Source organism: Triturus cristatus, chromosome 4_2 (genome assembly GCF_964204655.1).
Source record: "Triturus cristatus chromosome 4_2, aTriCri1.1, whole genome shotgun sequence".
Classification (NCBI taxonomy): Eukaryota; Metazoa; Chordata; class Amphibia; order Caudata; family Salamandridae; genus Triturus; species Triturus cristatus.
The window spans coordinates 504,236,093-504,258,132 of record NC_140586.1 but is presented as its reverse complement, the minus strand read 5'-3'; the positions used below and the strand labels follow the sequence as shown (position 1 = coordinate 504,258,132).

Genomic DNA, 22,040 nt, shown 5'->3' with positions numbered 1-22,040 from the left:
ACATAATCTATAAATAAATTATTGAGTTGGCTGCGTTCGTCTTTGTTGTATTTCTAAACTGATAAGTTCACCTAAGAGATGTGTACAAGATCTTCTGTGGAGTCTTTACTCTGTTTTACAGATGTCCATGTGTTGAAAACTGAGAACTATGATTGTGCACAGAGATTACTAAACCAAGGTATTTTCTGCTCTACACTATTAGATATTGACCTTACTGCTGCAGCACTTCTTACTGACAGACATGGTGGTCCATGCTAAGACTTGAAAGGATGCTCATATGTTCCAGTCAATTGGTTTACAAAAGGGCCACCATCCGAGAACAGCTGTCATCAACCAAGAGACATCCTCTGCACTTCAGTTCAGCCTGTGTGCCAGCAAGGTATTGCACAGTCTGTTTCCTGTCTCATCACGCATAATTTTTTCTTGACTCTGCAAAAGCATCTACGCTGTCCCATTCTAACCATTAAGCAAAGGGGCTTTTTAGCTCCTCATCAAAGAAATCAAGCTCGGGGCAGTTAAAGAATTTTCTGATTGAAATTGCGGCAACGATTTAGGTTTGGGACCCAGATGTAGCAAAGGTTGTTGGACTTACAAAGCCTACAGTGTGCAAAAATGGTTTGGAAACACTTCTGCAATCGCAAACCTTGGATAGAATACCAACACCTGAAAGGCTGTGGCATCCATTGCAGAGTGGACGCTGTGCAGGTTGTGGCTTCCATTGCAGAGTGGACGCTGTGCAGGTTGTGGCTTCCATTGCAGAGTGGAAGCTGTGCAGGTTGTGGCATCCATTGCAGAGCGGAGGCTGTGCAGGTTGTGGCTTCCATTGCAGAGCAAAGCTGTGCAGATTGTGGCATCCATTGCAGAGTGGAAGCTGTGCAGGTTGTGGCTTCCGTTGCTGAGCGGAGGCTGTGCAGGTTGTGGCTTCCGTTGCTGAGCGGAGGCTGTGCAGGTTGTGGCTTCCATTGCAGAGTGGAAGCTGTGCAGGTTGTGGCATCCATTGCAGAGTGGAAGCTGTGCAGGTTGTGGCTTCCATTGCAGAGTGGAAGCTGTGCAGGTTGTGGCATCCATTGCAGAGTGGAAGCTGTGCAGGTTGTGGCATCCATTGCAGAGTGAAAGGTGTGCAGGTTGTGGCTTCCATTACAGAGTGGAAGCTGTGCAGGTTGTGGCATCAATTGCAGAGTGGAAGCTGTGCAGGTTGTGGCATCCATTGCAGAGTGGAAGCTGTGCAGGTTGTGGCATCCATTGCAGAGTGGAAGCTGTGCAGGTCGTGGTATCCATTGCAGAGGGGAAGCTGTGCAGGTTGTGGCTTCCATTGCAGAGCGGAAGCTGTGCAGGTTGTGGCTTCCATTGCAGAGCGAAAGCTGTGCAGGTTGTGGCTTCCATTGCAGAGGGGAAGCTGTGCAGGTTGTGGCTTCCATTGCTGAGTGGAAGCTGTGCAGGTTGTGGCTTCCATTGCAGAGGGGAAGCTGTGCAGGTTGTGACTTCCATTGCAGAGGGGAAGTTGTGCAGGTTGTGGCTTCCATTGCTGAGTGGAAGCTAGCTGTGCAGGTTGTGGCTTCCATTGCAGAATGGAAGCTGTGCAGGTTGTGGCTTCCATTGCAGAGTGGAAGCTGTGCATGAGGGGCAGCTTCCACTTTATGTATGTGAGCAGCGGGCATCGGTTGAGCACGTGACTCTAGACCAGTGAATGCTCTCTATAATGTCACTCCACAGTCCACAACTTTTTTTAAAAACATGTCAACCCCTGACCCTCTGACCTGTGCTTACAATATTTTGAGAATGCCAGCGCTGGGATGGGGATCTGCTGTCCCTGGCAGGCATCCACTCCTGAGGGTGCACCCTTCACAAGGACTTGTGGAGGGTTTCCTTCCCCATTAATATAACTGAGGTAAGATGACTATGAATTCTTGTGAATGGCTGTCTTGTGCCCTGCCGGACTGGTAAACGCCATGCAGTGCTAACCAGGATCAGCTCGAATTGCAGTGTCGCCGTGCAACAATATTGGTCCATTGTTGATTTCTCCTGCCTACTTTTTCCCTTCCGTTTTATTGTGAGTGACAGCTCCCCGACCGCACTCAAGGTACACTACCCATGAAATTCGAGAAAAGCATTTGGTGCGATTAACATATCATTTTCGTCCATGATTTCTAATCTCTGTGTTTTCCTCTGAATGCGAAGTGACCCCGGCCTTCTACTGAGAGCGCCTCATTGGCTTGCACTAGGTGCTGCCTTGCCCGGGATGGATCCACTCGCAGAAGTGTTAGGAGTTTAGGACCACTACACTGTGGGCACTACATGCATTGCATGGGTTTAGTTCACTTACTAGTCCTTCAGACAGAAGAATGGAAACCTGGGATCACGCTTGAATCCAGTAGCACAGTGCTTTTGCCTTTAGCTTTAAACAATACCATTTGGAGGACATTTTGTGTCACCGTCTTCGGATTCCAAAGTTCAGGACATACATATTTACCATAAGGACATCCTCCGGGCATGTTGGAGATGAGCTGCAGTACTTGTTCACCATGGCTCCATATGCTAGGACGGTAACCTTGTGAAGTGCACGGGCCTTTCGAATTTTCGCATCTTTCACCATTTCCTGCAGGTGTAGAAACAAAAGAAGGTTTTACATTACATATAATTAATGCCTAATAGTGCATTCCACATCATGAAGATAAACTCGCTGCTCTACTTTTTAAGTCGGATAGCCCTTCATCAAAACATGATATACATGTTCACCTACACAGTAGAGTCAGTGATAAGCAATTATTTTTGGAGAATCATATTCAACTATGCTATAACAAGTAGTGTGCAGATCCTTCAATGGGTAGCAGAGTTAAAGAGGGCTAGAGAGGCACAAAATAATTACTTTCCATTATAATTCAATAGAAGTTTTTTGTTCACAGCTATTACAAAAACTGCAGATCAAAATTACCCTAAACGTGGCATAAAGACATTTATGGAGAATACGCCAATTTTCAGGTTTGGTGTAAATCTACCCATTAGTTTCTAAAATACGAACGCCTTACGAAGATGGCGGCTCTTCCCTGACGCTCCCGGGGTCGGGAGGACAACGCCGATTTTTTCTCTCGTAATTACGAGTACGAGGATGCCACAAAGTGAGGACAGGCTGTCTGAACATCCGGAGCACTGAATTTTGCAGTCGCTATGTCAGTAAGCTGCATTTAATCCTCTTTAATTCCCTCGGAGGCCCCGTTTTCGGAACGGCCGCCATTTTGTTTTTTCGCCTGAGGAGAATGTAAGCTGTTGACTTGAAGAAGCATGCTGCAAAATTGGTTTTTCTCCCTTTTGGCTATTATTCTGCTCAACTCTGGCTTTGTTTTCATTTCTTCACCAACTTTGGACAATCTCAATGACATATTTCTGGGGAATACGAAAGGTGCGTAGTTTGTGCAGCGTCTTCTTCTTCGATTCAGCCGCCATTTTATGCACGCACTTCACGAGAGTGTTTTTCTGTACTGTTCTCCTCAGATAACACAGTTCTTCCTCATTCATGGCTGTTCTTGACGAGTGTTCTTCTCTCAGATATTGAAATGATTTTATGGAACTGCCTCATTTTTACGGATACGTCAATTCAATGACTATTTCTCTAACTCAGTTCAAACACGCGCTTCAATGAGGCTTTCTGATACTTGCTGGATCTGACAGTGATGTTAACCATTTAACTAGTGATACTCTCCTTCTGGGTCACGTCTCTGCCCCTCTCGCTCACCTGGACTGTTGGACTTGCCTCTTATGGGGAGAACGAAAGGCTCACTTGCTAAACACCCTGCGCCCAAGTATACCCTTGTCAAAAATTCAAAAGTTTTTACTGCCTTCTCCAAACTAGAAGATTCACTGTTATCCTCACAAGACCCCACGGAGAATATGGATCCCTCTCCCTCGCCAGTACCTGCTGTGAAGTCTGTCACCAAACGTCTAAAGCACAACCCACCTTCTCCTCCTAAATCGACCTCGCCTATTTCTATGGAAACACTACTGGAAGAAATCAGGGCCCTTCGTCCCTTTATGGAGGAAACAAATAATAAACTACAAGTCCTCACTGACTCTTGGGCTCAACTTGATACACGAATTACTGCAGTGGAAAGTCACATGTCTTCCTTTACGGACACTAACACCAATGTCTCTCACCTTCAATCTCAAGTGTCTGCCCTTCAACGCCAAGTCGAGGACCTTGAAAACCGTAATAGGCGGAACAACCTGCGTATTTATGGTCTGGTGGAGGGATCAGAGGGATCGGACCCTCCTACTTTCTTTAAAACTTTCCTACCCAAGATTCTCCATATGCCAGAAGACACCGCTCTCAACATTCAGCGAGCCCATAGGTTAGGGCGTCTCCCATCGAGTGCATCTCCTTCACAGAGGCCGAGAGGTGTCATTTTGTACTTTTTGGAGTACACGGACTTGCTAAAGGTTTTGTCAGCGGCCAAATCCTCTCAACGAGTCACCTGGTCCGGTGCCACTTTGTTTTTCGCTCAAGATTATGCCAAGTCCACAGCCAACAGACGTAAGGCCTTTCTTGATATGAGACCTACTCTTCGTGCCATGGGAGCACGTTATGGTCTTTTTCACCCCTGCCTCTTTAAGGTCACGTTTAATAACAAGACAACATCCTATGAAGATCCGCAGCAGTTACAGAGTTTCATAAACTTTCACAGGACGGAGACCATGGAAGCTTCGGGACCCTCGTCGTCAAATGTTACTTGATGTTCTGATGATTTTTCTTATGGTTCTCTCATTCACTGTTTCTCTTTATCACCGTCCCTCATGTATTCTTTGGTGTTCTTTTTAGTTTGAATGGTCTTCTTAATTTAATTTGAGTTGGTACCTAATTGTTTTGCTCTGTTTTAACTCCCCTATTCCTCATCGCTTACTGTGCTAAATAGTTTTTAACGTTTTTGTTCTTTTGTTCCCTCTCGCATCCGTAGATATCCTATTTTATTGGCGTTTTCCCCCTCGTCCTCCGTCTGGTCAGCCTGGATGGGCTGTCTGTCTCGTGTGGCTTCTTCCCCTCCCCCTTGTTCTCTTGGATCTTCTTCATGTAAGTATGCCCTTTGTTCATATTCTACTTTTATGCTTTCTGTGCTGTTCTCTGTCATTGTTTCTCTTCTCCTCTTTTTCTTTTTATTTTCTCCTTTTCTTTTCTTCCCGCTTTCACCTCCCTCTTTCTACCCCCTTCTCCCCTTCTTTGGTCATTTGCAAATCCATATTCCTTGCTTCTGTTCCTTATCCCTTATCGAATTTCTTAATACCATTGTTTTTAATCTCTTCCTCTCTTATCTTCTTCTTTGTACATTTCTGAGTTCTCATTTCTCTACTCTTTCCAATCTCAACCCTATTTATCGCATTGTATGTTCATGGTTTTTGAATTCAATCTCATCCAGCCAAGTTCAGAGTTATCACATGGAATGTTAAAGGATTGAACAATCCCATTAAAAGACAACGAGTTCTTTCCCACTTAGCAAAGTTAAAATCTGATGTTGCTTTCCTTCAGGAAACCCACCTTCCTGAGGCTGAAGCATCTAAATTAAAAAGATGTTGGGTAGGTAATGTGTTTTCTTCTCCAGCTTTAGGTAAGAAAAATGGTGTTCTTATTCTTACTCATAAAAAGTTTAATGTATCGGTGATTTCTCAAGAAACTGATTCTGAAGGTCGTTGGTTAATTGTTAAATTACTTATTGACAAAATACCAGTGGTTTTCTTCAACGTTTATGCTCCAGTTTCAGTTGACAATGTTTTTTGGTTGCATATTTCTGATAAGTTGCTCTCCCTTACAGATGATTATATTGTTTTTGGGGGTGATTGTAATCAAGTTTGTGATCCCATTTTCGATAGGAATTCCCCAGTCAGATTTGTAAACAACAAAATGCACTCACAATTTGCTTCCACCATCCGTCAAAAGTCTTTAGTTGACATCTGGAGACTATGTCATCCTGAACTCCGTGAATATAGCTTTTTCTCCCCCCCGCACAAATCACAATCCCATATTGACTACCTCTTTTTAAGTAAACCTCTAACGCAACACGTACTTCATTCAGAAATAGGCTCCATTTTAATTTCAGATCACGCTCCGGTTTCTGTTGATTTTGACCTTCTTCCTCACACCCCAGGTGCTGGACGTTGGCGTTTTAATAATTCACTACTTGCAGATCCTAATTTTTCCAGCCAGTTCAGTTCTTTTTCGTCAGAATTTTTCACCATAAACACTACTCATGATTCCTCCCCTGCTATGATTTGGGATTCTTTTAAAGCAGCTGCCAGAGGCTTTATTATTAACTTTGTTTCTCGGAAGAAAAAAGTTTTTGAGAAACAATCGGCTCAATTGCTTGCCAAAATTAAAAAATTAGAATACGCCTACTACCACTCGTACTCTGAAGCTTCTTTAAAAGATCTTATCACTGCCAAAATTACCTTCAATAAAGCATCCACAGAAGCGGCTTCTTCTTATCTCCTGAAGTGTAGTGCTCGTTACTATGGAGGTCAGAATAAAATGGGGAAGCTACTGGCCAACTATCTAAAATCTCGGCGAGACAGAACTAGGATAGAGTCTCTGAAGAATTCCAATGGTGACACTCTTCTCAAGGATGAAGATATCTTAAATGAGTTTGTCTCCTTTTATAAAACTCTCTACACCCCTGAGGCCCAACCTCTTCAATCTGATCTTTCCTCCTACTTCCAATCCATCCCTTCTCCTCCCTCGCAACATATTGATTTTGATTCACTGCAGTCAGATATCACACTAGCAGAAATTTCTCATGCCGTATCGGTCTTGAGGCGAGGGAAAACCCCTGGTCCTGATGGTTTTACCATCGAATTTTATGAACACTTTTCGAAACTCCTCCTCCCACAACTTCTTCTTTTGTTTACTTCTTTTATCGCAAACGGATCATCTCAAGGTACCTTCCAAGATGCTATGATCTGCCTAATCCCCAAAGAAGGCAAGGATTCCTCTTTCTGTAAAAACTATCGCCCGATATCTTTAGTGAACACGGATTATAAAATTTTTGCTAAAATTCTTGCCTTACGTATTGACCCAATTTTACCTGAGCTTCTTGGTTCGGAGCAATCGGGCTTTGTAAAAGGTCGCTTATCCTCTGATAATTCTAGAGTCTTTTTTAACATTCTTAGCAAGGCCTCTTCCTTAGACTACCCGCTTGCTGCCATAGCTTTAGACGCCGAAAAGGCTTTTGATAGGATTGGCTGGGACTTTATGTTCCGCGCTCTTCAATGGATAGGGTTTCCCTCTAAGTTAATTTCCTTTATTTCTCTCTTATACTCTGGTCCTAAAGCGTCTATTTTTGCTAATGGTAAGGTCTCCGATTATTTTTCTCTTTCAAGAGGTGTACGGCAGGGTTGCCCCCTATCCCCTCTCCTATTTGTAGTGGCATTGGAGCCTTTCCTTACCAAAATCAGACAGGACTCCCTAATTACAGGATTCCATTTAGGTACCCACCAAGTCAAAATGTCTGTTTATGCGGACGATATACTGTTATACTGCTCTAATCCCGATACTTCTCTTCCTCCTTTCCTTTCCCAAGTAGATGCGTTTTCAAAACTCTCAGGATACCGCCTAAATCGTGATAAATGTGAAGTCTTGCCCCTCAATGTTTTGTGTCTTAAACACTATTTTGATCATACCGGTTTTTCCTGGCAATCCTCTAAATTAAAATATTTAGGATTATGGTTCTCCCCGTCTATTTCCGAAACTCTCAAACACAATTTTGATTACATTACTAAGAAGCTAAAGGACTCTATTACCAAGTGGCACCCTCTTTTTCTCTCTTGGTGGGGTAGGTTAGACTCCATTAAGATGATGCTTGCCCCCGTCATTTTATATTCTCTCTCAATGATTCCTGTACACATCCCAGATTATTACTTTAAGACATTAGACCGCACTTTACTAAAATTCCTCTGGAAAGGTAAACCCCCTCGGATAGCCTTATCTACTCTTAAAAAAGATAAATTAAATGGTGGGCTTAAGTTTCCTGACTTTAAATCTTATCACCACGCATTTTCCCTGAAACAAGCCTCTTCATGGCTTTCTTCGGACCTTCCTACCTATCCTCCAATTTGGCTTAACATCGAGAAGTTTTTTACTTCCCCCTTCGCCTTTTTGGAATCCCTTGCCTTCTCTGCGCACACTTCTTCTTTGCGTCACCCTGTTATCTCTCACACGCGAAAACTTTTAACTCCTCTCCTACCAGCCTCTTATCCCTCACGTGACTCACTTTCTCAACAACCTATTTGGCATAATAAGTTACTACGTATTAAAAATCGTGCTTTCTACTGGAAGATATGGCACTCCAAGGGCTTGAAATGGATCTCCCAACTCTTCATGGACGGTACACCTCTTCCCTTCTCAGTCCTCAAATCTGACTTTACCCTTCCTAATTCCTGTAAAAAGCAATATGACCTTCTGCTTCCCTCTCTTCACCAATATCTCTCATCGCTCCCACCTTCTCCAAACCTCCCCACAACTTGCTCTACTTTGTTTCCATTGATAAACGCTTCCCCTTCTGCATCTTCCCTCTACAATGGTCTCTTATCTCTGGCAACGCGGTGCAAAACAAGGACTGAACTGGCATGGGAAAAAGATTTACTACATTCCTGGTCTGTCCCTTTGTGGGACAAGCTGTGGTTAAAGATTCATAAAACTTCGCGGGCGGCCAATACCACTCAGACTCTTTACTTTGTATACCACCGTGCATTATACTCACCCGCACAATTGGCTTCCTTTTCTTCCACCACTTCATCACACTGCTGGTCCTGCTCATGTTTAAAGGCTGACTTAAAACATATGCTATTTGATTGCCCTTACATTGCTAAATTCTGGCTCTTAGTTTGGTCTCAAATTAACAAGATATTTAACACTAAAGTTCCTTTTTCCCTTTCAAATATATTCCTTGGTTCCCTATCCCCCTCATGGCCTCATCCTTCAACACATTGTCAGTTAATAGATTTGTTAATTGCTATAGCCTTACATCTAATTACCCTGAATTGGAAACACGCGGATAAAGTCACTTACAGAGCCTGGTGGAACGCCATCTGTTTTAATCACAGACTTGACACCAACTATGTTACCCCTATTTCACTAGCAATTAAAAGGGATTTGTTATGGCTTCCTCTCACTACATATTTATCTGCTTCCCCCCCCCCAAATACTCCCATTACTGTTACTGTGAGAACATCGGATGATGTCCGCAAACCGCCTTGATTTAATTTCGTTGTCTTTTGTTTGAATAATTTATTATTGTTCTTGTATACTGTACTCCTCCCTTTACATCACTATATGCGTTTTAGAGTTTTACAATACATGCAATGTAATGCTTCATTTTACCTCTTTTGTTGCCCTTGATTGCTCTGAACTCTCCCCAACGAAATTCTTATTGCTCCCTTCCCCTCCTTCCCCCTCTTTTCTTTTTCTCTCTCCCTTCTTCTTTTCTAGGTCACCATGTTTATTGTACCCTTTATGCTTAATATCCTTTATTGTTCATAACATAAGTACTCATGTTCTCTGACCGGATTTTCATTGTGTATTATATTTTCTTGCTGGTCTCAATAAACTTAAACTTAAAAAAAAAAAAGTTTCTAAAATACTGTCCTTATCAAAAGGTAGCAGGAGGGCTTCAAAATGTCGATGATACGAATAAACTACCAATCCAGTTCTGAGATTTAGAAATAATATAACCTGTTTGATTGAGGGAGCTTTTGCTCCCATTGTCCATTGTACGATCAGCAAATCCCCGAAGGGTCGCAGGATCCAAACAAGAAGATGCAAACACATTGATTGGCTGTCACCAAAGAAATGTTTCTTTAGCAGCAGGCGTTTTCTCAGTGGAAGCCATCATGACAGGAAAAGAATGCAGCTGTGTAGAGATAGGTATACACGCTCATAAGGGTCGAACTTGCCAAAGAAAATAAAAAATGGAAGCATATTTGTATTGCTTGACCTGCAGATTACAAAAGAGGTTCACGGACTTTGCATTAAAAATGAAATAAGAGAAGATGAACATTTCCCTCTATCCTGTAACAATTAGGGGGTATGAGCAATCTCTCTTTAGTCAAATGACATACAGGATCAAAAAGGGAAAACGTAGGGCTGGGGGTTCAATGATGAAGGACCCAAGTCTAGCCAAAGTGGTTGGGGTCCCACACTCCACTGTGGCCTTCCAACTTTGTCTTTACATACAACAGTGACCCAGGGCGATTTCTTAAAAAAGGTTTCTGTCCACTGCAGGAAGATGGATACATCTGAAGATGCTCCCAGCCTTACCCACAGCAGAGGCACAATGCCGCCAGCATTGAGTCTTCTCAACACTGCTCTAAAACTCTTACATGCCTGGGCCATGAGCCGTTAAGGACTCTGCAGATATACACCCCAATACCACTTTAGCTACCCGACCCGGCTAAAGTTCCCTCCACACATGCTCCAGTCATTCCTCTCCCCACATGTTGCCATTGGCCAGGGTGTAATGAGCATTCTGTCCTCCACAACAACTGACCACACTGACCCCAAACCCAAGCAGTATGTGGCAATGCCCTAATACATAGTGTAACAGTGACTAAATGAACGGTGACACCTAACACTCATCAAGCATTCGCTGTCTTGACATGCATTGTGGTTGAGCAACCTGGCGATTGCTAGAAGCGGGCTTGTGATCCGATATGTCACCTAACCATTTCATGTAGGGCTCCTGGGCTCCAGTTGATCCGGAGTACAGGAGCCTCTTGATGACGGTGTGAAGCAAGACAGCTGACAACTGTTTACTCCATCCTCCTTCAATAATTGTGTGGTGGAGGAGGATGGATTAACCAACAGGCAGTTGCCAACATCCAGCTCACAAATGATGGCAAGCAGGGCCGGCTTTAGGGCAGTGCGACTGGTGCGGCTGCACTGGGCACTGACCCGTGGAGGGGGGCGCCGACCTCAAGAGAGACGATGTATTTAGCAATAACTTATGATTGGAGAGAAGAGGGGCACTTTTGCCCGGTGGTAGTGAGAGAATCCGAGGAGGCTGTCATGGGGTGTGGGAGCGCCAAGAATGATTGTCGCATCGGGTGCCACCAGCGCTAAAGCCGGCCCTGATGGCAAGCACTCTGAGGGACCAGCTCTGCCGAGCTTACAGTGGCAGCATACAGAGTCTGCAACCACTGATGTTCATTACTGCTTGGATATATTTATGCACTATGTTGCCTTAGGCAATTCATGTTCAAATGCATCAGAGACCATTGATATTCAATACTGTGTGGGGCCATTGATGCTGAAAGTTTCCTGGGGCCAATGATGTTTAGTACTAAGAGAAGCCATTTAAGACCTTGATTCTCAGAAGCCACTGAACATTAATGCTGCCAGAGGGCCACTGAAGTTTATTACTGCCTGGGGGTATTAATGGTTATTACTGACAGATGCCATTGATGTTCAAAAATGCGAGGGACGGCTGATATTCAATGCTGCCGGGGCCATTGGAGGTCATTGCTGCCAGGGATGTTTGATGTTTTATGTGAACATTGATTTTCAATTCTGTCTTGTGCTATTGATGGCCATGGTCTCTGGAGACATCGAAATTAATTTATTTCCAGGGCCATACAACCTAATTTCTGTCTTGGATCACTTAAGTAGGTCTTGCCACAAAACACTGATGCTCATAACTGTATGAGGCCAATCTGCTTCTACATGAGGCTGAAAATGCTCGGCAATGACCAGCCTCCCCCAGAGTACGACTGAAAGAAAACGAATACAAGACCAAAATAAAGAGCAAGAAACAATGCTGTACACGGCCATTCCTCCTTACAGGACAAAACAAAATACATAAAGGAGACCTTCATGGTGAGAAGGGCAATGAAAAGCTTTCCACCTTCTACCATCCCTGAAGAGCGAAGGTAGTGCACACACCAAACAACTGTAGAGCTGCACACATGCATAGATATCCCTCTGGGTCAGCAATGAGACATCCAGTCACAGGCAGGAGTGCTGCAGACTTGATGCTGACTCTAGTAAAAACCGATGTTCCTGCACTCTTTTGCCGCAGACCGCAATAACAAATGATATTACTACAGTAACTTTCAATTTAAAAAAACAAACAGGCTGCAGTGCCTCTGGTTGTCACAAAAGGTCTCTTTGCAGTTAACCAAAGAGAAAGAGTAATATGCATATTACAAGTCACCTGCAGTCTCAGATCCCTCTGTAAAGAAGTCTGTCCCAGTCTTGTGGGCCAAGAAACGACTGACTCTTTGGTTGATGTCTGTCACCCTCTCTGGACGAAGGAAGGCTATGATCCAAATCTGATCTCATGAAGAAATCTTTCTAGATGGTTATGTCAGTATTCTTCTGCAAAGATATTCATGTTACCTCACTCTGTAGCTGTTGGGAGTCACAGGCTGACCATATCCTTTACACTGATAATAGGAGTGAATATGCATGCTTACGGTTGTCTTCTCCAATAGGCCCAAAATAAATGCCGTCACTAGAAGATATAATTTAAGTCTCAATAAAGCAATTTTAGTTATACCTGCACCCGGCTAGAATGATACACCTGTCTAGGTATTAGTAGTAGGGAATCTTCTGCTAAAGATACTGGGGCTAGGACAATTGGAACGACCCCAGGAGCTGTGCTGAGACTAAACACTCTTGTCCTCCACTGGCAGTATTGATTCTGCACCATGAAGCAGAAGCTCTTCCTGTGGTTCTTCAGGACGCGCACAGGAAGCTAGTCATTTTGAATATCCAATGAGCGCATTGTGCCATTGGTCGGCAAAGCTGCTGGTACATAAACCACAGGCAGCATTTTGAACTGCTGCAGTGTAAGAAAGAGATGCTGGTTTTGGTCACAAACATCCAGGATGGAGGGGTTTCCTTACAAGGAAGTAGTGGGACTGGTATACTTGCCCTTTTCTGGCTATTCTTGGGATACTGGATGGGCAATGCAGCATGAGTGGCCTGCGAGCTGTATCCTGGCTTGGAGTGGGACTCCTGAGATGGGCGTCCTGAAATGGCACTGAGAAGGGTGACTAGTCTACAGAGAAGTCACTGGCTTTGGCCGAAGAAGTGGGCTTTTTCTACCACTGCATTAACTTCTCTTGTCCGTGTCCTGACGAGTAGGAATCCCACAGGTGGGGCAAAGGGATTCCCTAATCCTGGAAGACTTTAAGGGCGTTGCTAGCTGGAAATGGGAAGGAGATCTAACCAGTAATGCCTGACGTTTTTCCCATTGAAGGGAAGGTTCAAGGTCATAAGCCATAATGACCCCTGCAATGTCAGATCAGGCTTCATGGTCCTGGCAGTGGTGTCGATGAGGTCCCTGCCACTAGCAGTTTCTGAGGTTGCTGGGTCAAGGTCCTTTTTAGAGGTTACCAGCAGACATACAGCACCGGTATGCAATCCAGTGTTTTATTACACTGGGATTGGGTATGCAACACCCATTGCCACGTGGCCGAACTCCCCTTTAGAGTTTAGGATTCATTTCAAAGCTCATTGTTCTGTGGTGCTCATTAATCAGCTATGTTGGGGAGGGGAAGCTGGATTACATTTTGACTCCTTGCCACATTTATTTCTGAATTGATTACTTACTGTAGCTAGTTGCACGGTGGGATGATCCGCTTTGGTGAAATGCAATGCAAGCCCTGCCGCCTGGATTTCTTCGTGGTGGCTAAACTCCTGGTTGTGAATATTTTGCTTGACAAACCTCAGGGTATCAATGGTCCCGGCCACTGGGATCACATTCAGCAGCCACTGTCTACAATCAAAGCAAAAGTACATTAAATCACACACATCAGAGTTTCAGGGAGTGACACTGCACTAGGATCCATTACCTGTGTTCAGGTTTATCTGCAAATTGCCTCCACGTTGACTGAATAGTGGTAAAGTCTAAAGTGCGCAGAATCTGGACTAGTTTTAGAAATGTGGCTGGTGCATCTTGGTGAACGCGCTGTTGATTAGTTCGCACTAAATGTTGCAGGGTGTCCGCTATCTGCAGAGAAGGGAGAGGAAGAGAAGTGCCTCAGTGACAGTATGCATTGAATTTAAGGTTTGAACATAATGCAATGCGGTGGTGCAATGGGAAGCAATAGAATATTTTCATATTTCACCGGGTGAGAAACAGGTACGGAAGCAAGGGGGTTTTGATACCTCTTGGAAACAGAATTAATATAGTTCTACCAAATAGTCAGTTAAACCACCAGTCTCCAAAAAAGGTGAATATTTTTTCTGGCTGACGGTTAGTTAGTGGATTGGACTCAGTTGAATTTCCCGCACCAAAATGAGATTGAAGCATGTATTAATGTGAGCCTAAGATTTCCAGTGCTCGGCACCAGCACATAATTATCAACATTAGCGCTTATGGTAGATGCCACATGGTGGCGCTGTTTGTGCATTTTATAGGTGAGCAGAACAACATTTGTTTATTAATTAAATATTCATTAATAACAAATAATACTTGCCGCCCAAGCCATTCTTATCTCTTTGGGGGATTCAAGCAGGCTGAATTGTCTCACTTGTAGCAGTGTGGTGATTGCAAGTTGTGTAGGTCCTGTCATTGGCAGGGCTGGTAGTGGCAATCACCCAGATGCAAGCTGTGGTGGCCTCCTCACAAGGTCCCTGCAACTCCTTTTTAATTTTTCTTTTTTTTTACAATTTAAGCACTGGGATGAAGACGAAGGTTAAGAGTCAGAGCAAGGAGTTAAACAGTGGGGAGTAAATGGGTTTTTAAGAAGCAGAACATTTAATGGAAATTAAAGAAGTTCTAGGTATGCATGCTCTCTTCTCCCATCTCTGCATGTGGATGTGCTTGTTTGTTTTTACATGTAAACGTTTGTTTTTACATGTGCACAAACTAGTAATGTAAAATTCACCTTTCATTCATTCACCCTCCTGGGCAGAGACTCTCATGACGAGCATCCATTTATGCCACTGCCTTTTTCCCTTATTAAATCTCCCCCTTCCCATCATTCGCAGTAGCTCATCCCCGCTCATTCTCATTTGCACTCGGATACTCAGTCTTTCAAAAAACAAAGATACTAGTCTCAGAATGTAAAGAGGACTGAATCTGGCCCTGACAGTTTACTTTGTATGCCTCGTGTAACAAGAAGTTCATACTAAATTGTGATTCCCCTATCAATCCTTTGCACCCACGCTTAATGGTCTCAAATATGTTGTATACAAAGAGTTGGATGGTTCACTTGCTGAGGTCACAAGTCTCAATGCCAGGTAGATAGATAGCTTGGTTGGTTAATGCAGGTGCTTTAGAGATGTGTACTGGGTTAGTAACATTCTCTCCACTCCGCCTCACCTTCGCCATTATTATCCACTGCCTGGCCCCGGCACATCAGCAAAGGCCTAATACACTCAGGGGAGCCTGATGTTTGGACCTGGTCACTAGGCCAGTCAATGTGGCATCTCACATATGAAACTCTTCACTAACTTCCTATGTCTTAGTGACTGGAATTATTTATTTTCCTGTTAACTCTGCTATCTTTCTATTTCGATTATATAGCACATCAGCCAGAAATGATGGTGTATGCCTGATCCTAACTACGAACATGGACTACTTCATAACTACCACAGCCACTGCTGAACTCTTCTACAACTGCTAGAATGTGTTTTCCGGCTAGCTGTCTACCTGCATTCGGTCCTGTGTTCCCATACTATTAATTCCAGACACTCTGGTGCCATCATAATCGGCCAGAATTGTTGTGTATACTTCTGTGCTTAATTTGTAAACAAAAACAAAAGTGCTGGGTCCCTCGCAGGAGGCCACTGCAGTTTGCACCAACCATTGCTCTGACCAGCTCTGCCAATGAGAGTATCGACACAATTACTGACCATCACACTCTTAAAATTGTGACTATTCAAACTATTTCACACCCTCAAAACAAGAATGGATTGAGCGCAGGTAATAGTTATTTTTAATGTATCTTGAATTAATAAACATCTGTTGTTGTGCTCCTCTCGAAGTTAGACAGCCAGTGCCACCACGTGGTAGACTGTTGTAGGAGCTGGTGTTTACAATTATGTGCCTGTGTCCAGCACAGTAAACCATGGGCTCAAATCAAGCACTGGTATAGTTAAATTCAACCATGCGTCTAGATACCATTATAACTACTAGAGCACCAGATGATAAATATCTGGTACCTAGTATTTGGAAAATGTGTCCCTACACCCCATTTAGCCCAACCAAAACATTACTTTCTGTATTTGTCCTTAGACATTACTACGCCACCCTACTGGTAGTGACACCTCCTTTTATTCTGAACAATAGACAATCGTTCAAGGATACTCTGTAATTTTTCCACACACACACTCAACTATCCTATGAATATTGACACTAAATAGGATGGCTGCCAAGAGTCAAAAAGCAAACTATATAGACACTAGTTTACATGGCTCTCAAAGTCGCAAATGCCGTATCATTTAACAGCCATGCTCAAATAATCACCGAATCTGTGCCCCAATGCAAACTTTGACCCAAAACCTAATCTTTGATTTACTCTTAACCCTCTATGCACAGATTCACAGTTCTGTTCATCCCATCTAATCGGATCCCCCTACTGAGGTAAACCATCATCCCACATCGAAAACACCCTTTGCTGCCTATTTGGATAAAGAAATCATCCCATAACTTGAAGAATTATGGCTGAGTATCTCGAATGTCTCTCTGAAGTGAGGCATTGAACTGGACTCTTTAAAAACTAGCCAAGTGGAAACTCTCTTAAAACCATCCGCTAGGGACGTTATTGATTCAAATAAATACTGACCCATTACCAGTCTTCTTTTAAAACTTATTGCAAACTGCTGCGCTAACCAACTAAAAAACTACATGTCAGGTACCAAATTATCAGGAGACCAATCTGGCTTTAGCCAGGAAGCATCATAGGAATGGCCACTTCTAATAATCATTAATGATGCCCTTTCCATCTTGGATCATTGTGATTCTTGTCTCCTAATTCGCATCAGCATCTGTGAAGCATTCAACACCACTGTTCATAATATTCTCCTCAAAACTCAGAGGAACAGATTAAGGGCCTAATTTCGAGTTTGGCAGCCCATAGGATAGTTTCACGAACGTTTTATCCTTTGGAGAAAAAATCACCACTTGCGTCAATCTGTTCCAATCATTCTCAGTCACTCATGCTGCCTGCAATTATTGAAAGTGAGACCATGTATTTCCAATAGACAATCCTGACGGCATCAAAAGTGATAGAATACCAAGTCGATCTATTAATGTTTTTTAAAAAACAGCTACACTTGTGACATGTACTCTCTTTCTGTTTTAGTTTTATTTTGATTTCTCTACATACCTTTTTAAGTAAAAGTGATATTAGCCTTGGCTTATTGTATTGTTAGAATTGTTTGTTGGATAAGAATATTATCATGTATCATCATTTTTAGAGTTATTTATATATTCTAGCTGTTTTTAAAAAAAATGTAATAAATCGACTTGGTATTCTATCACATTTGATGCTGTCAGGATTGTCTATTGGAAATACATGGTCTCACTTTCAATAATTGCAGGCAGCATGAGTGACTGAGAATGATTGGAACAGATTGACGCAAGTGGTGATTTTTTCTCCAAAGGATAAAACTTTCGTGATACTTTGGTATTTACCCTATTCCTTTGGATGTAAGGGGGTCCCTCTTTATTTCCGAATAAATCCCATAGGATAGCCAATCCCACTGAAGCATAACGGCTAACGCTGCACCGGCGGTCCGATCGCCATATTGCAACTTCGGCAGTCGGACCTCCATGGGACCGCTGCAACTGTCAGGGATCCGTGATACCTCAATGTTGGCAAGGCAGTCTGGGGCAGTGATATGATGGCAGTGCCGCTGCAGCACCACCAAGTATATTATGACCTTCCTGGCCTCCACACTTTTCATGATGGTGATCCCACCTGAAAAGTGTGGTGGTCAGGAAAGTAAGGGGGCCCAGAAGGGCCCCCTGGTGCCCCTGTGCATGGGGGCGCATGCAGGGGGACACATGGCGTGTCCCCCTGTGTGCATGCACTCCAGTTCCTGCACAGCATGGACTGCAAAGTTTATGTCATGCAGGAACTTGCTTTGGCTCTCTCTCTGCACTGCAGTTCAAAGGCTCACATATGACCCGCCCAACCACAAAATACTTGTGAACTGGTAGGCAAGAAGCAGTCGAGTTTAGCAGTCTTTGAGCAGGGGGCTGGCGTGGAAACCTGCTCCAAGACCCCCAAACTCATAATCAGACCCAAAGATTTGAGGATTCAATGTTGAACCAGTTTGCCTCGCATATCTGACCATAAAATGGAAATCCATGTGGAAAAGCACAGCTCTCCTGGAGGGCTCCATTATTGTTCCTATTTTTTTCAACCTTCAGATAGAGTTATTGGGGGGACCTAACAAAAAATTTGGCATGAATTATGAACCCCACTTGGATGAATGTAAGATTTACACTAGCATAAACTTTCCCACAGGAAACGAGAACCCTGCCTGCTAAACAGAGAGAGGAGAGGACGCAATACGTGATACACTAGAAGTCACTAATGTCACACGTCGCAGCTCCATCGAGGGCGGCCTCACCAGTTCTGCAGCGGCCCCTGGCTTCTGCCCCCACCTGGCATCAGGCTCTTGGCCACCTCCCCACCCCCCGGCATTCCTGGGTTGAGGCCGCAAGTCTGGATCCACAGTCACTCCAGGGTGCAGACCTTCCAGCTCGCGGTCAGCGGTGCAAAACGGGGACTATAGCAGAACTGGTGCTCGGCCTGCTGCATGGAACAGCACAAACCACATGGACTGGTGCGTGCAGCCGCTGGCACAAGTGGGCAGCGACGGTGTGAAGGTGGGCCGCGGTCTTCTCTTAAACCTGCAAAAACAGTCGGCGCGGCTTGCTCCTATGGAGCAGAGACGTTTTAATGCATGGGCAAAGTGGGCTCTGGCCCAGGGCCCCAGCCTTTCAGGGGGCCCCCTGACAGAGTCAGCTACGTTCTCCAGAGTTTTGCCCTAATGACCTTGAATATTTCTTAAACAGATTGTTTTAAATACTGTTTTCCTTTAATTTATTTTTTACGTGCCTGATGTGTGAGAGTCTAGTACAGCCATTTTGCAGAGAATTGTACTTATGTTTCATGCAATATACATAAAAAAGTATCTTTTAGATTAAAACAAGGCCTAACATATAAGAAATGGGAAGGTATCACAGAGACTATTTGCAGTAATATTGGTGAGCTGTTGCTGTGTTACAATATTGAAAACACACATAACTATCCCTGAATATTAGATGTAAACACATTTAGGGTCTTATTTATGAGAAGTGATGCACTGCTGTGTCAAAACAGGGATGCGTCACTTCTTAGTGCGCCCTGCTTCCGATATGATACATGCGTCATATTTACTGTATGACGCATCATGTCGCAAGGAGTTACAGATACGTCAGTATTTCTGACGTATCTGTAGGTGCAAAAGTGATGCATTGCTGGGGTGTGTCTGAAAATAGACGCAACTCCAGCAATGTGTCTTTTCACATGGGGCATGCCCCATGTGAAAGGGCCTGCATCAGTCTTACGCCTGCTGTGAGGCAGGTGTAAGATATTGACGCAATGGCGTCCTAGAAGTGGCGCACTGAGTTCTCATATATTTCAATGCACCACTTCTACAAGGCTTTTTGCGGGGGAACACCCACCCTGCATACATTATACCAGGCGCAGGTATAATGTGGTGCAGGGGTTTACAAAGTGACGCATCTGCCTAGATGCGTCACTTTGTAAATAGGGCGCAACATGGCACATTTTTTACGCTGCCCGTGCGTCACAAAAAGTGACGCACCGGCGACATAAAAGTAAAGCAAGGCCTCATAAATAAGGCCCTTAGAATTTGGACGAGTGTTCCTTTGCACTGTCAGGGACCTAATGAAATGAAATGAAATAGTGTATTTAATAAAGCGCGCAGCTACTCAGACTAGAGTGTCCTAGCGCATGACAGCAAGAGGAAAATGTGCGTAAAATATCCATATGTTCTTAAAAAGCCGGGTTTTTAAGTTCTTCCTGAAAGAGTCTGTGATTAGTCTCAGAGATTCAGGGAGTCTCTTCCACAATTTTGCGCCTAGAAAGCCGAGGGATCTGCATACAGTGCGGGCACGGCATATTTTAGGCACAATGGGCAGGTTGGCATTGGAAGATCTTAGGGGTCTAGATGTTGTGTGGTGATTAAAGCGCTTATTTAGGTAGCCGGCTCCTAAGCCGTGGAAAGCTTTAAAGAAGATGGTCATCGCTTTGAAGTCAATCTGTTCTGTTTTGCGGAGCCAGTGTAGAGACTTAAGAATAGGGGTCATACTAGATCTGGGTTTAGGTTTCAGGATGGCTCTGGCCGCCGCGTTCTGTACCACTTCTAGGAGCTGGATAAGGGATTTGAGAAGACCGAGGTACAAGCTGTTGACATAGTCAAGCTTTGATGTCATCAGAGCCAGCACCACGATCTTTCTGCTCTCAAGCGGTGACAGTAGCAGGAATTTATTTTGCATACGGAGTATGCCAAAGCAAGCGCCAGTTAGATTTTGGATTTGAAAGCGCATGGAGAGTGTCTTGTCTATGACAATTCCTAAGTTTTTTACTTTCGTCTTTTTCCGCGGGCGGGGCGGCAGATCTTTTTGCCATCAAGAGCTCCAGTCAGGCGTTTCTGGATTACCAAAGAAAACAACTTCAGTTTTGTCAGGATTGCACTTCAGCTGATTGATCTTAAGCCAGTTAAAAACCTTTGTGAGGTAAGACCTAATCGTTGCCCAGTCAAAGTGGGTTCCTTTTTCACATGTAAAAATCAGCTGAGTGTCATCAGCATAAGAAACATTTTTGGCGCCCTCTTCCTCTACCAGAAATGCAAGGGGAGATGGATATATATTAAAAAGGGCAGGACTGAGAATGGAGCCCTGAGGGATACCTACATTCATGCCCAGATCTGGGGATTGGAAAGGAGGGGTCAGATGGCCTGAGATCTATTCGCCAAGAAGGATGACATCCATGTTAAGGCGGTCCCCCCCAGGCCGATGTTAGCAAGTCTCTCCAGGAGCCTCTCATGTGGGACCATATCGAAGGCCGCCGACAGATCGAGCAGTAAAAGAACAGCCTTGCCTCCCTGGTCCAGCTTACCCTTAAGAAATTCAGTCACTTCCAGCAGAGCGACTCCGTACTGTAGTTAGCCCTAAAACCGGATTGGGACTCATGAAGGAGCTTCCCATCTTTAACGTGTTTTTGCAGGGCCTTGTTTACATGCTTCTCTAATACTTTGGAGAGGGTCGAAAGAAGGGAGTTTGGCCTGTAGTTGGCAGGGTCTGTCGGTTTGGCATTAGCCTTTTTTATCAGTGGAAGAATCTTAGCATTCTTCCATAATTTCGGCATGTTGCCTTAGGAGAGGGAAGGAGGGAAGCATTAAAGAGCTGGTTTACCGTGGGGTTTATGGTGGGAGCTAATAGGTGCAGGATATTCGCAGGCCATGGGTTGGTAGGAGAGCCAGACTTAATGCTTTGGAGAAGGGTCAGTGACTCTTCAAGCTGAAACTCAGGGAAAGCTAGTGAAGATGGAGGATCCAAGAGGTGAAAATTGCTATTAGAACTAAGGTAGAAGGTCAGTTCTTCCTCTGAGATGTTAGTTAAGGCTTGTTAGATCACAGAGATCTTTTTGTGGAAGAATTGAGCTTTTGCTTAGACAATTCTTCCGTGCATGGCCTTTCCTTTGTGCCGGCTTTCGGGGCGGTGAAGGATTTAACTATGCTAATGATTTTCTTACTCTTATTTTAGGCATTTTCTATCTTGGATTGTAAGAAGTTTTTCTTTGCTGCCTTCACGAGAATGTAAGGTGTCTTTACACACCTTCCTGTCCTTAGGTACATAGGATTTACACCATTTCTGTTCCATTTTTCTACAATTTATTTGCTAAATCTGAGGGAATCGTTAAACCATGGAGATGATGGGGCCAACCTCTTTGAGGAGCGGGAAACAACCGGTACCGCTGCACCAATGTTGGTTCGGAGCCATTAATCTATTGAGAGGGCGTCCGAGTCGGGGCAGCCT

The 22,040-nt window shown here is 44.0% G+C and overlaps 1 protein-coding gene across 3 annotated transcripts in view; it reads right to left on the bottom strand.

Annotated features, from left to right (window-relative positions):
- LOC146834618 (vitellogenin-A2-like) overlaps nt 1-22,040 on the bottom strand; it is a 512,107-nt gene that overhangs the window by 323,834 nt on the left and 166,233 nt on the right. For all 3 annotated transcript variants that reach the window (XM_085602090.1, XM_085602091.1, XM_085602093.1), the window contains exons 8-10: nt 13,828-13,985; nt 13,586-13,751; nt 2,471-2,596 (exon numbers count right to left, since the gene is read on the bottom strand). In XM_085602090.1, coding sequence (XP_085458216.1) covers nt 2,471-2,596; nt 13,586-13,751; nt 13,828-13,985 — 450 coding nt within the window. The remainder of the gene's footprint in view (nt 1-2,470; nt 2,597-13,585; nt 13,752-13,827; nt 13,986-22,040) is intronic.